The 17,481-nt window shown below is 34.4% G+C and overlaps 1 protein-coding gene across 1 annotated transcript in view; it reads left to right on the forward strand.

Moving 5' to 3' along the window:
- Positions 1–17,481, forward strand: part of LOC123546564 (cytosolic purine 5'-nucleotidase-like) — a 103,782-nt gene that overhangs the window by 42,249 nt on the left and 44,052 nt on the right. The window contains exon 5 of the mRNA XM_053550897.1: positions 5,276–5,371. Within this exon, the coding sequence (XP_053406872.1) occupies positions 5,276–5,371 (96 nt within the window). The remainder of the gene's footprint in view (positions 1–5,275; positions 5,372–17,481) is intronic.

Consider the following 17,481-nt stretch of genomic DNA (forward strand, 5'->3'; position numbering starts at 1 on the left):
ATGGCCCTTGAATTACTCGAAAAACTGTGAATTTAGCCTGGTCTGCTCTCTAAGTCGAACAGTTTTCATCTGATCTTCCACAAACTTGCAGATAATGTTTGTGGGCATAATATCTCCGCCAAGTTTGATAACCAGCAAAATCGCCCCAGGCACTCTTGGATTATGGCCCTTGAATTACTCGAAATCTGCGAATTTAGCCTTGTCCACTGTCTAAGTCAAACAGTTTTCATCCAGTCTTCACCAGACTTGCTGACAATGTTTGTGGGCATAATATCTCGGCCAAGTTTGATAACCAGCCCCAGGCACTCTTGGATTATGGCCCATGAATTAGGCCAAGTTCGATGACCGGCGTATTTTGTGACAGTCTGCCAATCTTGTTTTTTGTACAGTAACATAATTATTTAAACAGGATTTGGGACATTTAAATCTTAAACTGGAAAAAACATGATGTTGCAAAGGCAAATAAGAACATAAATGTTCCAGTGTTGTTTTATCATCTGCAACAGTTTTTTTTTGCAAAAATCAAGAAATATAGTATAAGGAACAAACGGAAACGCTCAAAGTATATGATTTTTATCTGGTTTTACATAAAAAACTGATGACTGTAGCTGATACGAGTACATAATTCTGTGCTACAGGAAATATGAACTCAAACTAAAGGTCTTCTTCTTCTGATTTCTAAAGGTTATTTAAGTGAATAAAATGGATTTTTTGTGGTCTCAATAGAATACCAGACAAGATAGAAAATCAACCACTTCTGTGCTGATTTACCTTCTCTTGTAGGCTCACACCTAGACTATGATATATGTCTTTTTCACAAGATTCAGTCTGGTCAATCTCCTTTGTCCATCTTGGTTATTTTAACATAATTCCTCTAAGAAAATCAGTAGACTAAACTGACTTTTGACTCTGTGAAATGGAATGAGACAAAACAAGGAATAAAATGTATAGCATTGTAGTGGCTAGTCTAACTTTCCTTGTGGTATGAAGGATATTATTAGACAATCACCTTTCAGAGGGAACAGTAAATATTGTCTGTGTATTGATAATCCTGTCTTAGAGTTGTCAGAACCTAGTAAATTATAGTCATGGCTTGTTCCCTTTTGCTCTCAAACTGTTTTACTCTTGTCTTGTTTCAAATAATCTAATTGGAACCTCAGATATGAAGATTATGTCTCAATTTGACCTTAATGTAGCCCACCTTGGCCACCTACATATCCAGAAGGCATCACACACAATTCTCTGTAGTTTTCCTGCCAAAATATTTCATGAAAATGGAAAAGTTTTTACTCTGTAAACTATTAAGATTTTTCTTTGGCATCTATCTAATATTTTACCCATTACTTTTTTTATAACAAAATTCTGCAGATCTGTCATTTGTCAAATTTTGATCAAACTTTGTAAAAAAGTTGTTTCCTATTTACAGTATTCTTATAATATCTGAATGAATTGAAAAGATTAATTTTGATATCTACCAAGTCCATTTTGAGTCTGATTTGCACACATTCTAGTTTCATTCAAGCCAGTATTTCTCTTTACTTGCATAGTTTTAGTCATAATACAATAGGATTTTTCACCTCAGGGTAAATGTTTAGTTTCACACCATTTGTTGGAAATTGGGAGAAAAGGTTCAGTAATGACAGAAATATAATCGCTAAAGCTGCTTCAGCAATAATTACATTCAGATCAATATTACTTTATGAATATTCCCTAATTTGCTGCAGACATGCAATGTCTTAAAAAAAACTGAAATACAGTTTACCAAGAAACTGTCATATTTTACTGTATTCAGCTAACACACACCTTCGTTCCCTTGTATCATTTTCATACTGATAATTCTTTAAATTAAAAGATGCTGCCATATATCATCTTGTGGCTTTGACTCCCTCAGGGGAATCATAATGCCTCTTTCATTACATTTATGATTTGACAAAGAAAATAATAAATTTACTGGAATAACTAACAACAATACCATATTGTATCAATGCTATATATTTGTTCCAGTTTTTTTTAGCAGTGCTCAAGGTGAGCTTTTGTGATCACCCGATGTCCGGTGTCCGTCATGATTTGTCATCTGTTATCAGCAGTTTGACTGTTAACACTCTAGTGGTTACAATTTGGGCCAAATCTTAATGAAACTTTTACCCTCAATAAAGTCTCTGACAAGTTTACTTGGTCATCTGTGTTTAAAAACTAGGTCACTGTGTCAATTAATAGGAAAACATAACTTGTTAGCACTCTAGAGGCCACATTTTCTACCTCTTCTTCATAAAACTTTGTGAGAATGTTTGTCTTTATGAAATCTGGGTCAGGTTTGAAACTGGGTCACCTGCGGTCTTAAACTAGGCCACTAGGTCAAATCAATCATACCCATATGATATGTGAATTATATCATACTAACTCACTCTACTGCAACTGACTCCCTCAGTATTAGTTATTTCAACAAGAAGATTTATCTTTTCCACAAATCTCCCCCTCAATATCATTTACATAAGTCTTCAGAAGAATTTTAGGAATATAGCTCAAGATCATTAATCAATGTATCCAGGAGATTAACTTTGATTTCAACATGAAATTTCACTTTCTTCTCTTGAATGCTCTCAGATCACTTTAAATTCATTTATGCTGTAAGGAATACTATTCTTGCAGTCTCTGTGTGGGTGTCTGTTAATGATATGAGGACAGATGAGCTTTTTGTTTAGCGCATAGGGCTTGTGTCCTTGAGTGCAGAGGGCTAAAATTGTTTCATTGACTGTGGAGGGCTGATGTGGTTGTGTATAGAGTTGTCCATGGGTTTAGAATTTTTAATCATGCCTCTCACTGTAGTTGGTGCAAGTATTGAAAGGGTCTAAATTTCATAGGAGTCAGCATTCACATGGCTTTTCTGTAGTCTGAGCCAATATTGAACTAGTGCCTTACAGATTCTTGTATATCTCATATTTTCACCCTGTGTAAGGTTACAAACCCCATTCCCTAAAATGAAAAAAAGCAATGATCACTATTGTTGTTTATATTACTGCTATGAAGCAATTCTTTATATTGTTCATTCTCAAAGTGACTTTATAAAGATTGTTAGCTATATCCAAGTTATTGCAAAGTTAAAAGTCACAGGTAGGTGTGAATTAACTATTATTAATTTGACATGAAATGTTACAGCATAACAAATGCCATGATATTTGAACAGTAAACCTAGAAGTAAATAAAAGTCCAATAAAAAACCATAACTGTCATTGATAAAATCTTAAAGTCAGTTTTTCAAGAGTTTATAATTATGCCAGGTTATCTTCATGCTGTTTGACTATATCAATTTGCTTTGGCACTGATGCTTGATGTTTTTGTGATATGGTTTTAACACCATTATTTAAATACAGTATATCAGTTACAGCAGTAGGTTTCCACGATTATGTAATGATGCTAACCTGCTCTCAGCAAGTAGCTGACAACTTGTCTCGGGGACATTCGTGTTACTGGCGATCCCTCAGTATAATAGTGTCTGGACTTGGAATATGTATATAATTTATTATTATAATATTGCATTACTTGTTTTCTGACTTCATTTGTATGAGTGTAGACTTATGTGGTTGTGATTTTGCCAGACTGTAATTTATCTAAGTTTTGACCTGAGGTTTAAGAACTTACATTGGAAGCCTTTAAAGATGATAAAGCATCAGTGTCGTTATTTTTGTTGTAAGACAAATGTCTATAGTTGTTTTAAGCTAGAGACCTTAATGGACAAGTCTCCAGACCCTCTGTATCCTACTATTTTTGAAATCTATATACAAATATATTAATGTATGTAAAATAATTGGAAATTTTTTCCATCAATTCCAGAAATATAGCAATTCCATTTGCCAACTCCCAATTACAGAAACTCTTTTAATTTGTACCAAAAATGACTTATTATTTTCTAAAATTATATATGAGCCGTGCCATGGGAAAACCAACATAGTGGGTATGCGACCAGCAAGGATCCAGACCAGCTTGCGCATCCGCGCTGTCTGGTCAGGATCCATGCTGTTCGCTAACAGTTTCTCCAATTCCAATAGGCTTTAAAAGCGAACAGCATGGAGCCTGACCAGACTGCGCGGATGCGCAGGCTGGTCTGGATCCATGCTGGTCGCAAGCCACTATGTTGGTTTTCCCATGGCACGGCTGATATTATTTTCACTCATGATATGACTTCATTCCATTCTGTATACATAATTTAATGAAGACATATGCACATTCAGAACACAAACTAGAGTAAACAGAAATTTTAAGAATAAAAGGTGTGGTTACTTTTGAAAAAAAGCATGGAATTTTCTGCAATATATCAGATCTACATGTTTAACAAGAACAAATTATTTCAGCCCTTTTAATGCAAGTCAACTCAACTGAAAACAACACTAGGATAATTATGCTGCTAACCTGTCTACTATATTAGTCTACTTGTATCCTTAGGGTAGCATTATGAGCTTAAATCTTTGAGCGCTTGTGAGAGGTCATCCTGTATAGCACTTTACTCAACGGCATGTGTGCTCTCCTTCTAGCATACCAGTCTGCCAAAATATAATGTGCCGTAAGTCGCTAGCTGTCTTCCCTGCCAAGCGACTGAAGCCACTTAATGAAAACCTCATAAACTTACACATTTATTTATTACATAGTTATATATGAACACATTATCGTGTACTTATCATAGTTTTCCCATGATTCCTCATCGTGCTGAGTCAAAGAGGCTCCCTAATGAATAAAATTGTCATAATATAATAAATGATAAGTTTTAATGTAAGCCACTTGTTGAAAAAAACGGATATTATCTGATGAAGCATGATCGGTGTTGAGGAGATCTGCGGGGCGTCTGCGTGACATTGTCGTGACATGTACAGTAGCTTGTAAATTACATCTGCTTCATGCAAAAATCAAGCTGCAATACTTACTTCCTTGTCATATTTAAATTAACAATATCTTTTAGTGGTCCCCTATGCTGAGGGCTGCAAGAGATTATTGTTATAATGCAGCATTGGCCACTAGAGATGCAGAAAATATATATTTGGATGTGATCTTGGCTAAATTTTGTAAAACTGATTTTTTAGACCTGTCTCAAAATGAGGGTCATCACCTGATTGGTTGTTTCTGATTACAGTTTTTATATTGACCAATGGCAAGGTTGATTTCTGAGACTGGTAGTCAAAGTCTGTTTTTAAAACCATTGAACTGTTTTTATTAAAAATTCCAAGAAAATATTTCCTCCAAATTTGTAGGACCTTAAGTGTTTCATCATAATATTTTTTTTCAGAGGTCTGTGGTTTGATCAGCTGTATGGGAACTTGCTCAAGGTCGATCCATTTGGAAACATTCTTGTCTGTGTTCATGGCTTTGAATTTCTTAAAGGGTAAGTGAATTATGCAAAATCTGTTGGTGTGAATTGTATCCAGGTAAAGACAAATAAATTATGTCTGTGTAGTAAGTAAAAAGACATAATTGTGGCTGAGAGGCCTCCGTGGCTGAGTGGTTATGATCACTGACTTCAGATCACATGAACCTCACCGATGTGGGTTCGAGCCTCACTCGGGGCGTTGAATTCTTCATGTGAGGAAGCCATCCAGCTGGCTTATGGAAGGTCGGTGGTTCTACCCAGGTGCCTGGTCATGATGAAATAATGCATGGAGGGGCACTTTTGGTCTTTCTCCACCATAAGAGCTAGAAAGTGGCCATATGATCTAAAATTGTGTGGTTGCGACGTTAAAACCAATAAATAAATATCTCACGATAAACTAACAGAAGTTTCCTTAAAGACATGGTCAAAAGGGAATATTTTGCTATCTTTACTGACATGTTCAACAGTTATGAGGTGCAAGCATTTCAGGCAACTTCATTGAAATCTTGTGAAAATGGTATTTCATGTAGAAAGTATTATACAGAGATGCCTAAAAGAAACAGTTTTAACAAACTGCTTTTGTTGAGCAGTTTACTGCCAGCCTGGAATAAAGCTTTAGATGTTCATAATATATCAAAATAATCTTATTAACACCTCTTGTGGCACTTTAATGTGGAAACAAACTGTATTTTATGTTGGAAATGTAATCTGTGATAATTTTTTTTATGAAACAATGTGTTTGTTTCTTTCGTGTCTTTAGTTATCGCTGTTGGAATATATGCACACTCTACGGGTATGCATGTGGCATGCGGTAGGCATGCATTTGCTGTGCAATAAATGAGAAAATTTATGAGTAAGGATCTCTTGTAATATTCATTTGATCGCTAAGATAACAGTACTCATTGCCGTTAAGCTTATGAAGAATTATGGGAAAATTAACAGCGGTAATTGTTTTGCGGGGAAAGAAGAAAGATGGGAATAGCCGAAAATGTGAATAATAATTTCAAGTGTGCCTTGCAAAGTTCTGACTCCATTATTTAATCTTCATGCAAAGATCTCTTGTGGTTGTTAATAAATTCTAATAGTAAAAAACAAGTTTTGTCTGCAAGAAAATTTAGAAAATGAAATTGTTAAAAATAACTGTTTCTGTCTTAAGTTGAATCTTGAAGAAAATAAATTTAAGCATTTAATTCAGATTGATGAGAGGTGAAGAATTAGTCTTTCTGTACAAGGTTATGATACACTGGTTCAAAACATTTCTGCTTAGAAGTTGTAAAATGTTGAATAAATGATTATATAATATTTCTAAATTGAAAGTTACCTAAATGGTAACACTTGAACATAACAGACAGAATTAGATGAAAAAATCACTCTTTTTAATGTTATCTTAGGTCAGTTGACCCAATGCACAGGTCATCAAAAACAAGGTTACAGCGTAGGTATGCTGAATTGGTTCAATTTTCTTTTTATGCCCCCAAAGGGAGGCATATTAGTTTTCAACTGTCCGTCCGTTCGTTCGTTAGTTCGTTAGTTCATTCGTCACAACATTAACTTTTTGCATGAAGGCACTTTAGTCGCAAACCACTGCACCCAGGACCTTCAAACTTCACAATGCTGATAGTACTTATTGAGTGCACCACCCCTACTGACTTTGGGGTCACCAGGTCAAAGGTCAAGGTGCTGCGGGGGGCATTTGTCACCATTAGAGACAGCTCTTGTTACCTGTTTTGTTTCATCTGTAGTTTGTTTAACAGTTAGTTGATATACTTGTATATGTTTAGTTACAAAGAATATTTTTACACACCTATTTTGGAAAAATGGACATATTATATGATGGCGCTTACAGCCTTCCATCCATCTGTCTGTCAATATTCATGACCAGAGCAAAGCTTAATAAACATTAAGACATTGATTTCAAACTTTGCATATAGTTGGTAATGAAACAATGTGCAAATCGCAAAATCTGGGTTTATAGGTCAAAGGGTAAGGTCACATTTTTAGCCCAAAAGTCAAGTCTGATAGGTCAAGTCTGATATCATATTTTGTGTCCATGCGTGCACTGAGATGGTAATCAGAGCACAATAGAACAAGGTTGGTATTTCAAAGGTTAAGGTCAGAAACTTAGGTCTCCAGGTCAACTCATAAGAAAGCCTTGTTAACAACAAAAGGCCACATTTTCTAATGAAAAATGTTTGTCAGTTTAAAATCTAGGATAAATGTATAACTGGGCGACATAAGACTTTTCTTCGTATTGATTGCTATTTGGAAAACTTTAAAAATCATTTCTCAGAATGAAATAAATTCACAAATATTCCTTGGGATGCCTACCACTAAACTAGTTGCCTTTTTATTTGGTGGAACATGTTTTTCTTACAAGCAGCTAATTAAAAGAAACTTTGAGAACAATCTTATCATAAACTGTTGGTTGATTTCAGAATACTTTTATTTAATTATTCCTTAGTTGAACATCTACCAAAAGTGTTTAAGCCAGCTGTGAATGTGGTGAGCAATGTGGAGCAATCATGGCCCTCTTGGAATTAGATGTAGAATACTTATTCATGGGTGACAATTTACTCAGCTGATTGGTCAAATGAGTTCTAAGCGCATGATTTATTTAGCTTTGGATATACGGCTGCCATAGTGACTGACATACTTTGAGCATATATTGCCCAGAATGGTATAGCTCTTGTTTAGAAAAGAGGTCTTAATTAAAACCTAATGGCTGCTTATTGCAAAGACTAGGGGTTTTTAGTTTTGTGAAAACTGTATACCAATGGTAACTGGTTACCTGTAGGTGTTGACTTCTCATTATGACTCATTTCCTGTTTGAGAATGCTTCAATAATTTTTATTTTTATATTTCAAGAAATTGAAACAGCTTTTTCAGCTGAGCTTTGGAATTGTAAGACACACACCAGCTGAAGCAAATAGCCATGAAATGATGATGTTTGCTTCAATGGACAGGTAATGTTACGGATGTTAAAAATGACCAGTTTTCTCATTTCTCTATCTGTCTAATGGAGTCCACTTCCCATTAAACAGAGGATATATGCTTTGGTTAAATTAAAGATTTAATCATTATCTGTTGGGAAAAAGAATGGACATCCCTTCTCATGACACTGGTTGGTCAGTGGGATTGATATTAATGATTTGTTTGGAAAAATTTAATCAGGTTCTTCATTTGTTATTATTTTTCTAATGTAAAAGTTGTAAGTGATACCAAAACCATGATTATTTTTTTGTAGTACTGAGAAAAGGGGTAGGGAGGGGGTGCAAACTGAGGGTGAAAATTGAGTACTGTAACAGCAGAAATTTTTGCAAGGGTTAAATTTTCTCAATATTTGCCAGGTCCCTCACCTCGTGAACATTAATCTATATGTAAATATTAACTGTTAGCAAATCAAGAATATATTATCATTACACAAACAGCTAGTCCTCAACATATCAAATGAAATAGACCATGTTTACAAAAAAAAAAATCGGATATGTTCTGTGTTTTCTGTAACAAATAAAAGATAGCATAATTTTAAAACAAAATATATTCGATCAAACCACATAAATGTTTTTAGAACCCATAGAAACATCTTTTGGAAAGGTAAAACTAATAGACTTTAAGGTGAAAACAGATGCCTACAGACAGGACTTACGTTTGTTTGTAAATTCTTTGTGCAATTTAAGAGACATCTTTCTTCCATTATATTGTTTTTTGAGAGGACGCCAAATTTAAAACAGAATTTAGTCAGTTAGTGCAATGACAAAATCATTGAAACTAATACAAGGAAATCATCTGTTTGAACAATACATACAATTGTTAATTGTTTAGTTGATGTGTTTGTTGTTTGATGTTAAGAAGTTATTCCTCTGATATAACAAGGAAATAAGAGTGTCTACAGTTAGTCTTGTTACTGTGGTAAGTGTTTATGAATATAGAAGGAGATACCGTAGTTTTACAGTAGATGCTGTGTATGTAGAGGAAGAGTTCGGAGCAGCTGACTGTGAGTGAGCACCTGTTCATGTTGCATGTAACAGTCTCAGAGATGAGACCGCTTCAGATGTAGATCAAAGCACTAGAAGTATTTGTGTACCATAATGCAACATGCCTCGATGCATCAAAGTACTAGAAGTATCTTACACCACTTGAAGAACCCATTTTTGTTCTGTAACATATCTGTCATAGTAGTAGCTTGGATGGATTATAAGTGACATGTTTACATATTTTCTGCAGTTATTCTGAATAATTATCACCTGCTTGTGTGATGAGTATGATAAATTCTATTTCCTTGAAATAAAAACGTGGCAGGCAAAAGAACCAGGGATGTTTCTGGAATTGGAATGTCTTCTTTATCCTGCACTGTCATCCTGTTACTTACAGTCATCTGGAGGTGTTGCCTATACAGACTACTGGTGTATACATAAGCTTACATACACATACACAACTGTACACTCATAATTTGTAATGTCCCATCACAGATTAATTGGCAAAATGCTAATGACAGATGAACTTGTAAAATACTTTTAAAGATGATTGAGAGACTGGCAAAGTATGACATTTTGTGCTTTGATAATCTGACAAAATATGACATTCTATAAAATACTTCTAGAATATCATGGCTTTCTGTACTAACACTATATTACTACACACTGCTGCAGTCATCTACGTTTGTTGTGATATATAAATCTGTTATAGTTGCATTTTCCAAAAGGATGTAGATTTAATACACACATTCATCATTTGATTGCATAATTTAAATGGTTCAAATGTATTTAAGTGAATTATGGAGAACATTTACAGTAAGTGCACTCGAGAGTAATGATACATGTGTTTCCTATCAGACTACAGTTTATTTTCATATCATATTAAAATATAGTAGGCACATATGGCATATAAAGCTCAGGAAGATATCCGTCAAAAATCTCGGTCACTTTTTAAGTGGTTGCTTGTCTGCTGTTTTTAGCACAACTATTCGAAGAATAGTCTAGCAGCTATTCTGCTCATCCTGGCATTGGCGTCACACCTTGGTTAAAGTTTTGCATGCAAGTACATATGGCTATCATTTAAAGGCATATAGCTTTGAAACTTATTTTTCCTTTTTCTAGGTCAATTACCAACCTCACTGGGTCAAGTCCCATAACTCTGACATGTATTTTGGCCAAATTATGCCCCCTTTTGGACTAAGAAAATCCTGGTTAAAGTTTTACATGCAAGTTACTATCTCCAAAACTAATGCAGATATTGAATTGAAACTTCACATGTATCTTTGGGGTCATAAAACTAGGTGATAGCATCAAGAGCCATAATTCTGACATGCATGTTTTTGACCAAATTATTTCCCTTTTGGACTTAGAAAATGCTGGTTAAAATTTTGTTTGCAAGTGCATATAAGGCTATTACTTAAAGGCATATAGCTCTGTAACTTTTTTTTCTAGGTCAATTATCAACCTCACTGGGTCAAGTCCCATAACTCTGACTTAAGGGTAATATTCCTGCTTCTGGGACAACAGTTCAAACAGTCGAGCATTTGCTGTCTTACGGACAGCTCTTGTTTGGGGGGCGGTGGGGTTCTTGTTTTAGAAATACCTTGGGCTGTAGAATTCTGCATATTGTAATGGGTATAATAGTGATTTGGTGTCTTTTCTTAAAGGAAAGTGATCTGAGGAGCTTGCTTTGTAAGAGTTTCCAGAAAAAAAAGCACCTTTATTCCATAGAAAGATGCATTGTAGTGTGGTCAGGAACATTAAGAGAAAAAAATCTGTATCATTTCCACTAACTGAGGGATTTAAAGAAAACAACAACTTGGTGGCATTGAAAACATAATGACACAATGATACAAAAGTTTTAAAATATCAAAGAAAATAGGTAAAATACTGGCTTGGCGTAATTTAAGCTGTCTTACCAAGACTCTATATAACAACTTACCCATCCTTCCCTTTCAAACAGACAAGGAATCTACTTTGTTAATATTAATTCTAATGGCCAAATTCTAAGAGTAATGTATATCCTGATTGACTGGCAGTGGTTGAATTAGTTTATAGCCACAAGTGCTTATTTTACCATAAAACAAAAGGAAATTACTCTTTTGATCATGTTTATATGTTTAAAATAAAATATAATTGATGGTTTCTGGTGCAGTTAATACAATCATAGTTTTTTTTTACTGAGGAAAATTATAATTTAAGACAACCTATACACAAAACTAGGGGAGACTGCTCTTGACTCAGTGGCAGTTTACAGTAATTTTTCCCTTCAGAACCTGTGTGGCCTGCTGGGATGGGAAGAAAGTCAATTAACTTTAATGCATCAATCAATATGATTTGTTTGTTATTTGATTTAAATACAATACTCTTTTGTGCAACAACATTTCCTTTTAATGTCATTTTTCATTTCAGCACATTAGAAATTCAAGTTTAAAGCAAGGAGTCATAAATGATGTGATACTTCCAACAGAAATGTAGTCTAGAAATGCCTTCCATTAGATTTCAAGAAAAACATAGAGCTCGTTCTGTTCTGCATCAAGGAAGATGTACAAATTTTGCAATGATTCCAAGATTTTATGAAGTATAAATTGAAATTCAATTGAGAGACCACCCTCCACAGAGAGTATATTGATATTTATAACAGACCAGCAAAATCTGTTGTGTAATTGGCAGTCTATAGTACAATTAGATAATTGATTAATTATTTCTGTCTATTTTTTCAGGTGGATTGAGACTTTTTTCACTGGCTCTGGAAGCTATTTTAGAAAAGGTCGGAAGTTTATGCCATAAAAACAAACAGTTGTATATAAGCCATATGGCCTATAGAGAGAAATTATTTTAGATGAAAAACATATGAATCTAAGATATGGTCTGCGTTCATGTAACAGTTGTCGTTAATAAAACAATCTGAGTAGTTCTCTCCTGCCAATTAACAAATAAAAAATCAACTGGAAAAAATAAATTGTTGCCACAAGCAGTAAATAACTGAAGAAAAAGTTACCTCTTGCAACAGGCTCATAAATACTGCCAATTGTACAAAAAAGATAGGGGGTGTCTTATCTCTTTAATTGAGGAATGGATCCGACAGATGTTAGTTTTTTTTTCTTCATTTTCATTAAATTGATCTTGTAATGCATTTACTAGAAAGACATTTTTGTAAAGGTAGGAGAATTGGATAAATGGATGTAGGGTTGAGTACAGGAAACCTGTAAATTTCAGCTATTAAGGACGGTTGCGGCAGTTTTGGGTAAAATATTTCCCAATAATAGAATTTGTTTAAACTTTGTATTTGAACACATATATTAGGAACAGAATTATGAAAAAAAATGGAAGGTCACCATGCTTGTTCAGGAGCTATCTGCCCTGGAATATGCAAATTGGAAGAACAATCCAGTTTAAAGGGCAGATAACTCCTAAACAAGCATGGTTACCTATGATTGTTTTTGCATTTTTCTGCTTCTAACATGAGGCTGTATTCATATGCAAAGTTTGAACAAATTCTATTATTGGGAAATTTTTGCCCCATCTTTCATACAAGAAACTGCAGCGAGCGTCTTTAAAACCAGCTAATTTTTAGAGGAACGTTGAGTTTACTGGTGGTGAATTTGATAGTCATCACAGTGGTTTAAGTCTTGAATTTCTCAGTTTGCAAGCTTATGTTTTAAGTCTTATCAATATCTCTGAGTGATTCATCTCCATGTCTGTACTTACTAAATTAATACTAATCCCTAATAGTAGTACTAAAGAACGGGACTAAAAGTAAGTCAAAATTGACACAATTAATTTGTCAACATATAAGCAGCCGTTACTCATGGTCAGTCTGTTGGAAACTTACCCAGGATGTTGAGAAGTACCATTAGTCATTAATTGAATAGTCTGTTCAAGTTTTGAACAAATTTGTTCTTCAGTAACATCTAGACTTATTGCTCTTATCTTAACGAAAATTGTTGTAGCAGACTTTCTGTCACTTACTCAGATCTCAAATAATTTAATAATGGGAATTATTGCTCCAATTAAACACCAGATTTATGGCCCTTTAATAGGTTTCACATTGTTAACATTTATGAGTACACAATTCTTGAGGAAAAAGATATGCATGCTAATAAGATCTTTAAAAAGTTTGTTAATAACAACAGAGTTATTGACCCTGAACATGTTTCACTTGCCCACATTGTTGTTCACAAGAGATAACTCGTAAGGCTATTCAGATATTATGTAATTATGCCCCTTTTCTTTTCAAAATGAAGGTACACAAAGATAAGTCAGAAAAGTCAGAATATACAAAAAAAAAAAAAAAAAAAAAAAAAAAAAAAATTTTAAATGTGGTTGGTAGCTAAACTATGTACATATGAGAGAACTTGTGTAATAAGTAGTCATCACCAAACTTATAGTATTATAGACAAGATTGCAGAAATTACACAAAAAGTTATGATTTCACTTTAAAGTAGACTGGTGTAATTTAAATGTAAACTTAATACAGTTGTTTAAGTGAGCAATATAGGGACAGAGAGTCCTATATATTCTTGTGCAAGATGTTTTTTTTATTCAATTTCAATTTCATTCATAAAAATATATGATAACAGTTAAGAAATGAAATTTTTTTTTTTTTGGTGTTCATGCGAAATGAACGACAGAATAGGATCGGCAAATCTGTGAATCGCACTAGCGATTCATGTTAAATTTGCCAATCCTATTCTGTCGTTCATTTTGCATGAACACTGAAAAAAAGGTTTCATTTCTTATATTTACATTTATATTTCCTTTTTATTTGTAAACAAGATTGAATTATAAGTTGCACACATTTTTTTTGCATTTAATATTAAAATCAGCTTCCCGGCCATTCTGTTCACTAGACTGTGACGTCATCTAGGGAACTTTCTCCCTGACTATATGCGGACGTGACGTCAGAGCAGCTGCCCGTTATCACAAGCAGGGCTGACGTAACTTTCTCGCCTTCCTTTTGCTGTCCATACGAAATGAACGTCATAATTTTCAATAGAAAAGAATAGGGCGAATGCAAATATTAGAAATTGAGATTTGTAAAGTTTTCAGCAGCAGACAGTTGTGGGTATGAAAGAACTCTGCATGTGATAGACAGTATGTGATAAGAGAGTGATTAAAGATGATGTAAATTGACTGTAGTGAGATAAGTGTGTGATAACATGTGATATATCAATTACTACACAGTATGATAGGTGACTGACTCCTGATTATACGAAACTTACACCTGATTAATCATTGCTACTGTTTTCTGAATGAAAATAAATCTCGAATGCCAGAAAAGTTTGATCTTCACCGATTGGATGATTTATGATTTATATTTTGTGCCAGGACTGTATTATTATATATCAGGCAGAACATCCAAAAATAGCAGCTGAATATACAGATGATGGGCTTGGAAAGATATTTAAAAACTGTTAAAAATAATAGACAGTTTTTTGCTGTGACTCTTGATTAAATAATTATTGCTAACTTCCAGCGCAAGGATGTCCTGAAGCTTTAATTGTAACATTAATTGTAACATTTATTTAGAATGTTCTCTGTTTGGTACTTATAACTGAAATTGGAGTATAATGAATGGTGCTTTAAATGGATTTATAATATGACAGTAAAACATAACATCTCCAATGTTGCTTCTGCCAGTAACAAGATATTCCATTTCTTTCTGTAGGGTTGTATGTTGCAATAAATTTGCCTTAAATGTTTCTATGCAAAACATTTCCACAGTCATACTAATCAGTACTTAAGTGTTAAAAAGTTTTATACTTTGATTAATGCCATATTGGCTTTCTTTCATACTGGTACACTTGAAACCTGAGGATTCTGAAAAAAAGTCTTGAGAAATAACTACAGTTTGCATTATAATTCTGAGTGGTCTAAAAAAACGAGGGATGCTGCAATTCATTCCTGTTGACAGTTTACATGAACCCACTCAGAACAACGAAAAAGTTCACCGCCTGAAAAATTGGTTATTATTAGTTTTTTACTCAATTAACTGAGACAACCTGTAGAACCAGTAGATGTTCCAAGTACAAAATATTAATTTTTAATGATGTTTTGACCATAAACAAAAGGTTGTCTGGGTGCTGTATAATTTCGGCAGCTGGTAAAGGTAGCCTGTCAAAGGAAATTATGCAATATATTGCCTGGTTATCTTGTTTACTCAAATTATGAATTGTGTCTGGCATGCAGACAGATACCTGACGGATATAACAGGCAAATTACATCAAAATCATCCTCTGCTAGAAGTTTCTCCTTCCCATTCCAACCCACTGATCATTTTTGTGGTATAAAGTAAATTTTTTGTATAATCTGGCAAAAAAACAAAGATTGTTTAAAATAACAGAACAGCTTCCAAGAAAATATAATTTTCCTTCCAGAATTTTGAAAATTGGATGAGATTTTTTGCGTGCTTGTAGAGGAAATATAGGTATATGAAGAAGAATGACACTTTCCATTGTCGTGGTCTGGTAGGAAAGCTCTATATTTTGATGCTGGATTTGCCTCAAGAGGAACATCAAAAACAAAAATAGAAAGGAACCCAGTCAAAATTGATGGTTTATTACCATGGTAGTTCATGGTCATGGGACAATGGTTTACCATGATTGACCATGGCTGTGGTAATTGGCACCACAGTCATAAAACATGGTGTAAGACCATGGTCAAAAATCATGGTCAACCAGTTTTTTTTTTCCACCATGGTCAACCAGGGTTTTTGACCATGGTCCCCAGGCGAAATGAAGATCATATGGCCATGAACAACCACAGCCATTTAACAAAACGTGGTTGACCATGGTCAAAACATAGTCGACCATGGTCATTACCATGAACTACCATGGTAGTCTATATACACAGGGGTCAGTCTTGAGGGATACCTGACAGACAACTAGCAAACACAAATGCTTTTAAAACATGGTCAGCCATCAAAACCCGTGGTGATCATGGTCAATCATGGTCATCATTTCGTCTTGGAAGCAGTAAAAGGATAAACCATGAGCATAGTGTTTGTAGATGTATATTAATATTTATGGCATAAAGGATGGTTTTAAAACTATTTTATATCAGTTTGACTAGAGGAGTGTTTTAATTGATTAAAAAACAGAATCACTTAAAAAAATTCTACTATAATTACTAAACACTAAGGTTTAAGCTTTTTTGAAAAAGCAAGCGGAGGGCTGGTCTAGTGGTTAAGGTGTCGGCCGATTAATCCAAGGGTCGTGGGTTCGAGCCCCAGTGGGGTCACGACCATGACTCATATGACATCAGTACTGGTTTTTCCAGGAAACTCGGGAGTGGTTCAAATAAGCTTTAAGCTTAAAAAAATTCTCCACAATCGAGCTTAAATAAATTCGTATAAGCTAAGCCAGCAGCCACAATATATTATGCTTATGATCAACAAAACAGACTTACAGATTTGTAAAGAACAATTACAGTGGTGTACCATTGACCAATTGCATAAAAAGGAAACATCATATTCATTTAGGAAGAGTCTCTTCTGGTTTATATATTGCAAATGATGGTTCTCGGCATGACAGTGCATTTGCAACTGCCAGGTAAAAGAGTCCCAATGCAAAAGCTTTGATCTGAAATTTTTCATTGTTTTTAAACAAAAATCTTATCGTACAACTGACCCATTGAGTTTGGCATGAATAATAAAACCGTTTACTAAATTTGAAAAACTTTGACATAAATCTGTCTTTAAGATCAAGGACACAAATTGCAGAGGAATTTTGTTCTTGCAGCATAAATGCATCATTCTGCATTTTAGCAGTGCTTGTTTATTTGCATAAGTATTTTAGATATTAACCTAGTATAGGATATGTGTAATGTTGGAAGAAGCAGTTGCAATTATTCCGTAGTAAAGTGTTTTTCACACATTTTCTCTCACTTGAATCACTCAAAAATCATCTAGTTTTGATTGAGGCCCTCAAGTAAAATGGAGGTCAGACCCTTGAAGGTCTGGAGCCATTCCAAGCAATTTACGTGAACTGTGTAAGCCTTGTGCCAAAAAGGATGTGTAAATTTACAAACATTCTCTCAAACAATTTACAATACAGGGCCATATGCCTGCCATTCCTTCTATATAAAATGTGCTTGGCAAAACCACAGCTCTTTCAAGTGTTTAGGCATGTTTGTTTGTAGGTCTGGGGA

Source organism: Mercenaria mercenaria, chromosome 9 (assembly GCF_021730395.1).
Source record: "Mercenaria mercenaria strain notata chromosome 9, MADL_Memer_1, whole genome shotgun sequence".
NCBI classification, from domain to species: domain Eukaryota; kingdom Metazoa; phylum Mollusca; class Bivalvia; order Venerida; family Veneridae; genus Mercenaria; species Mercenaria mercenaria.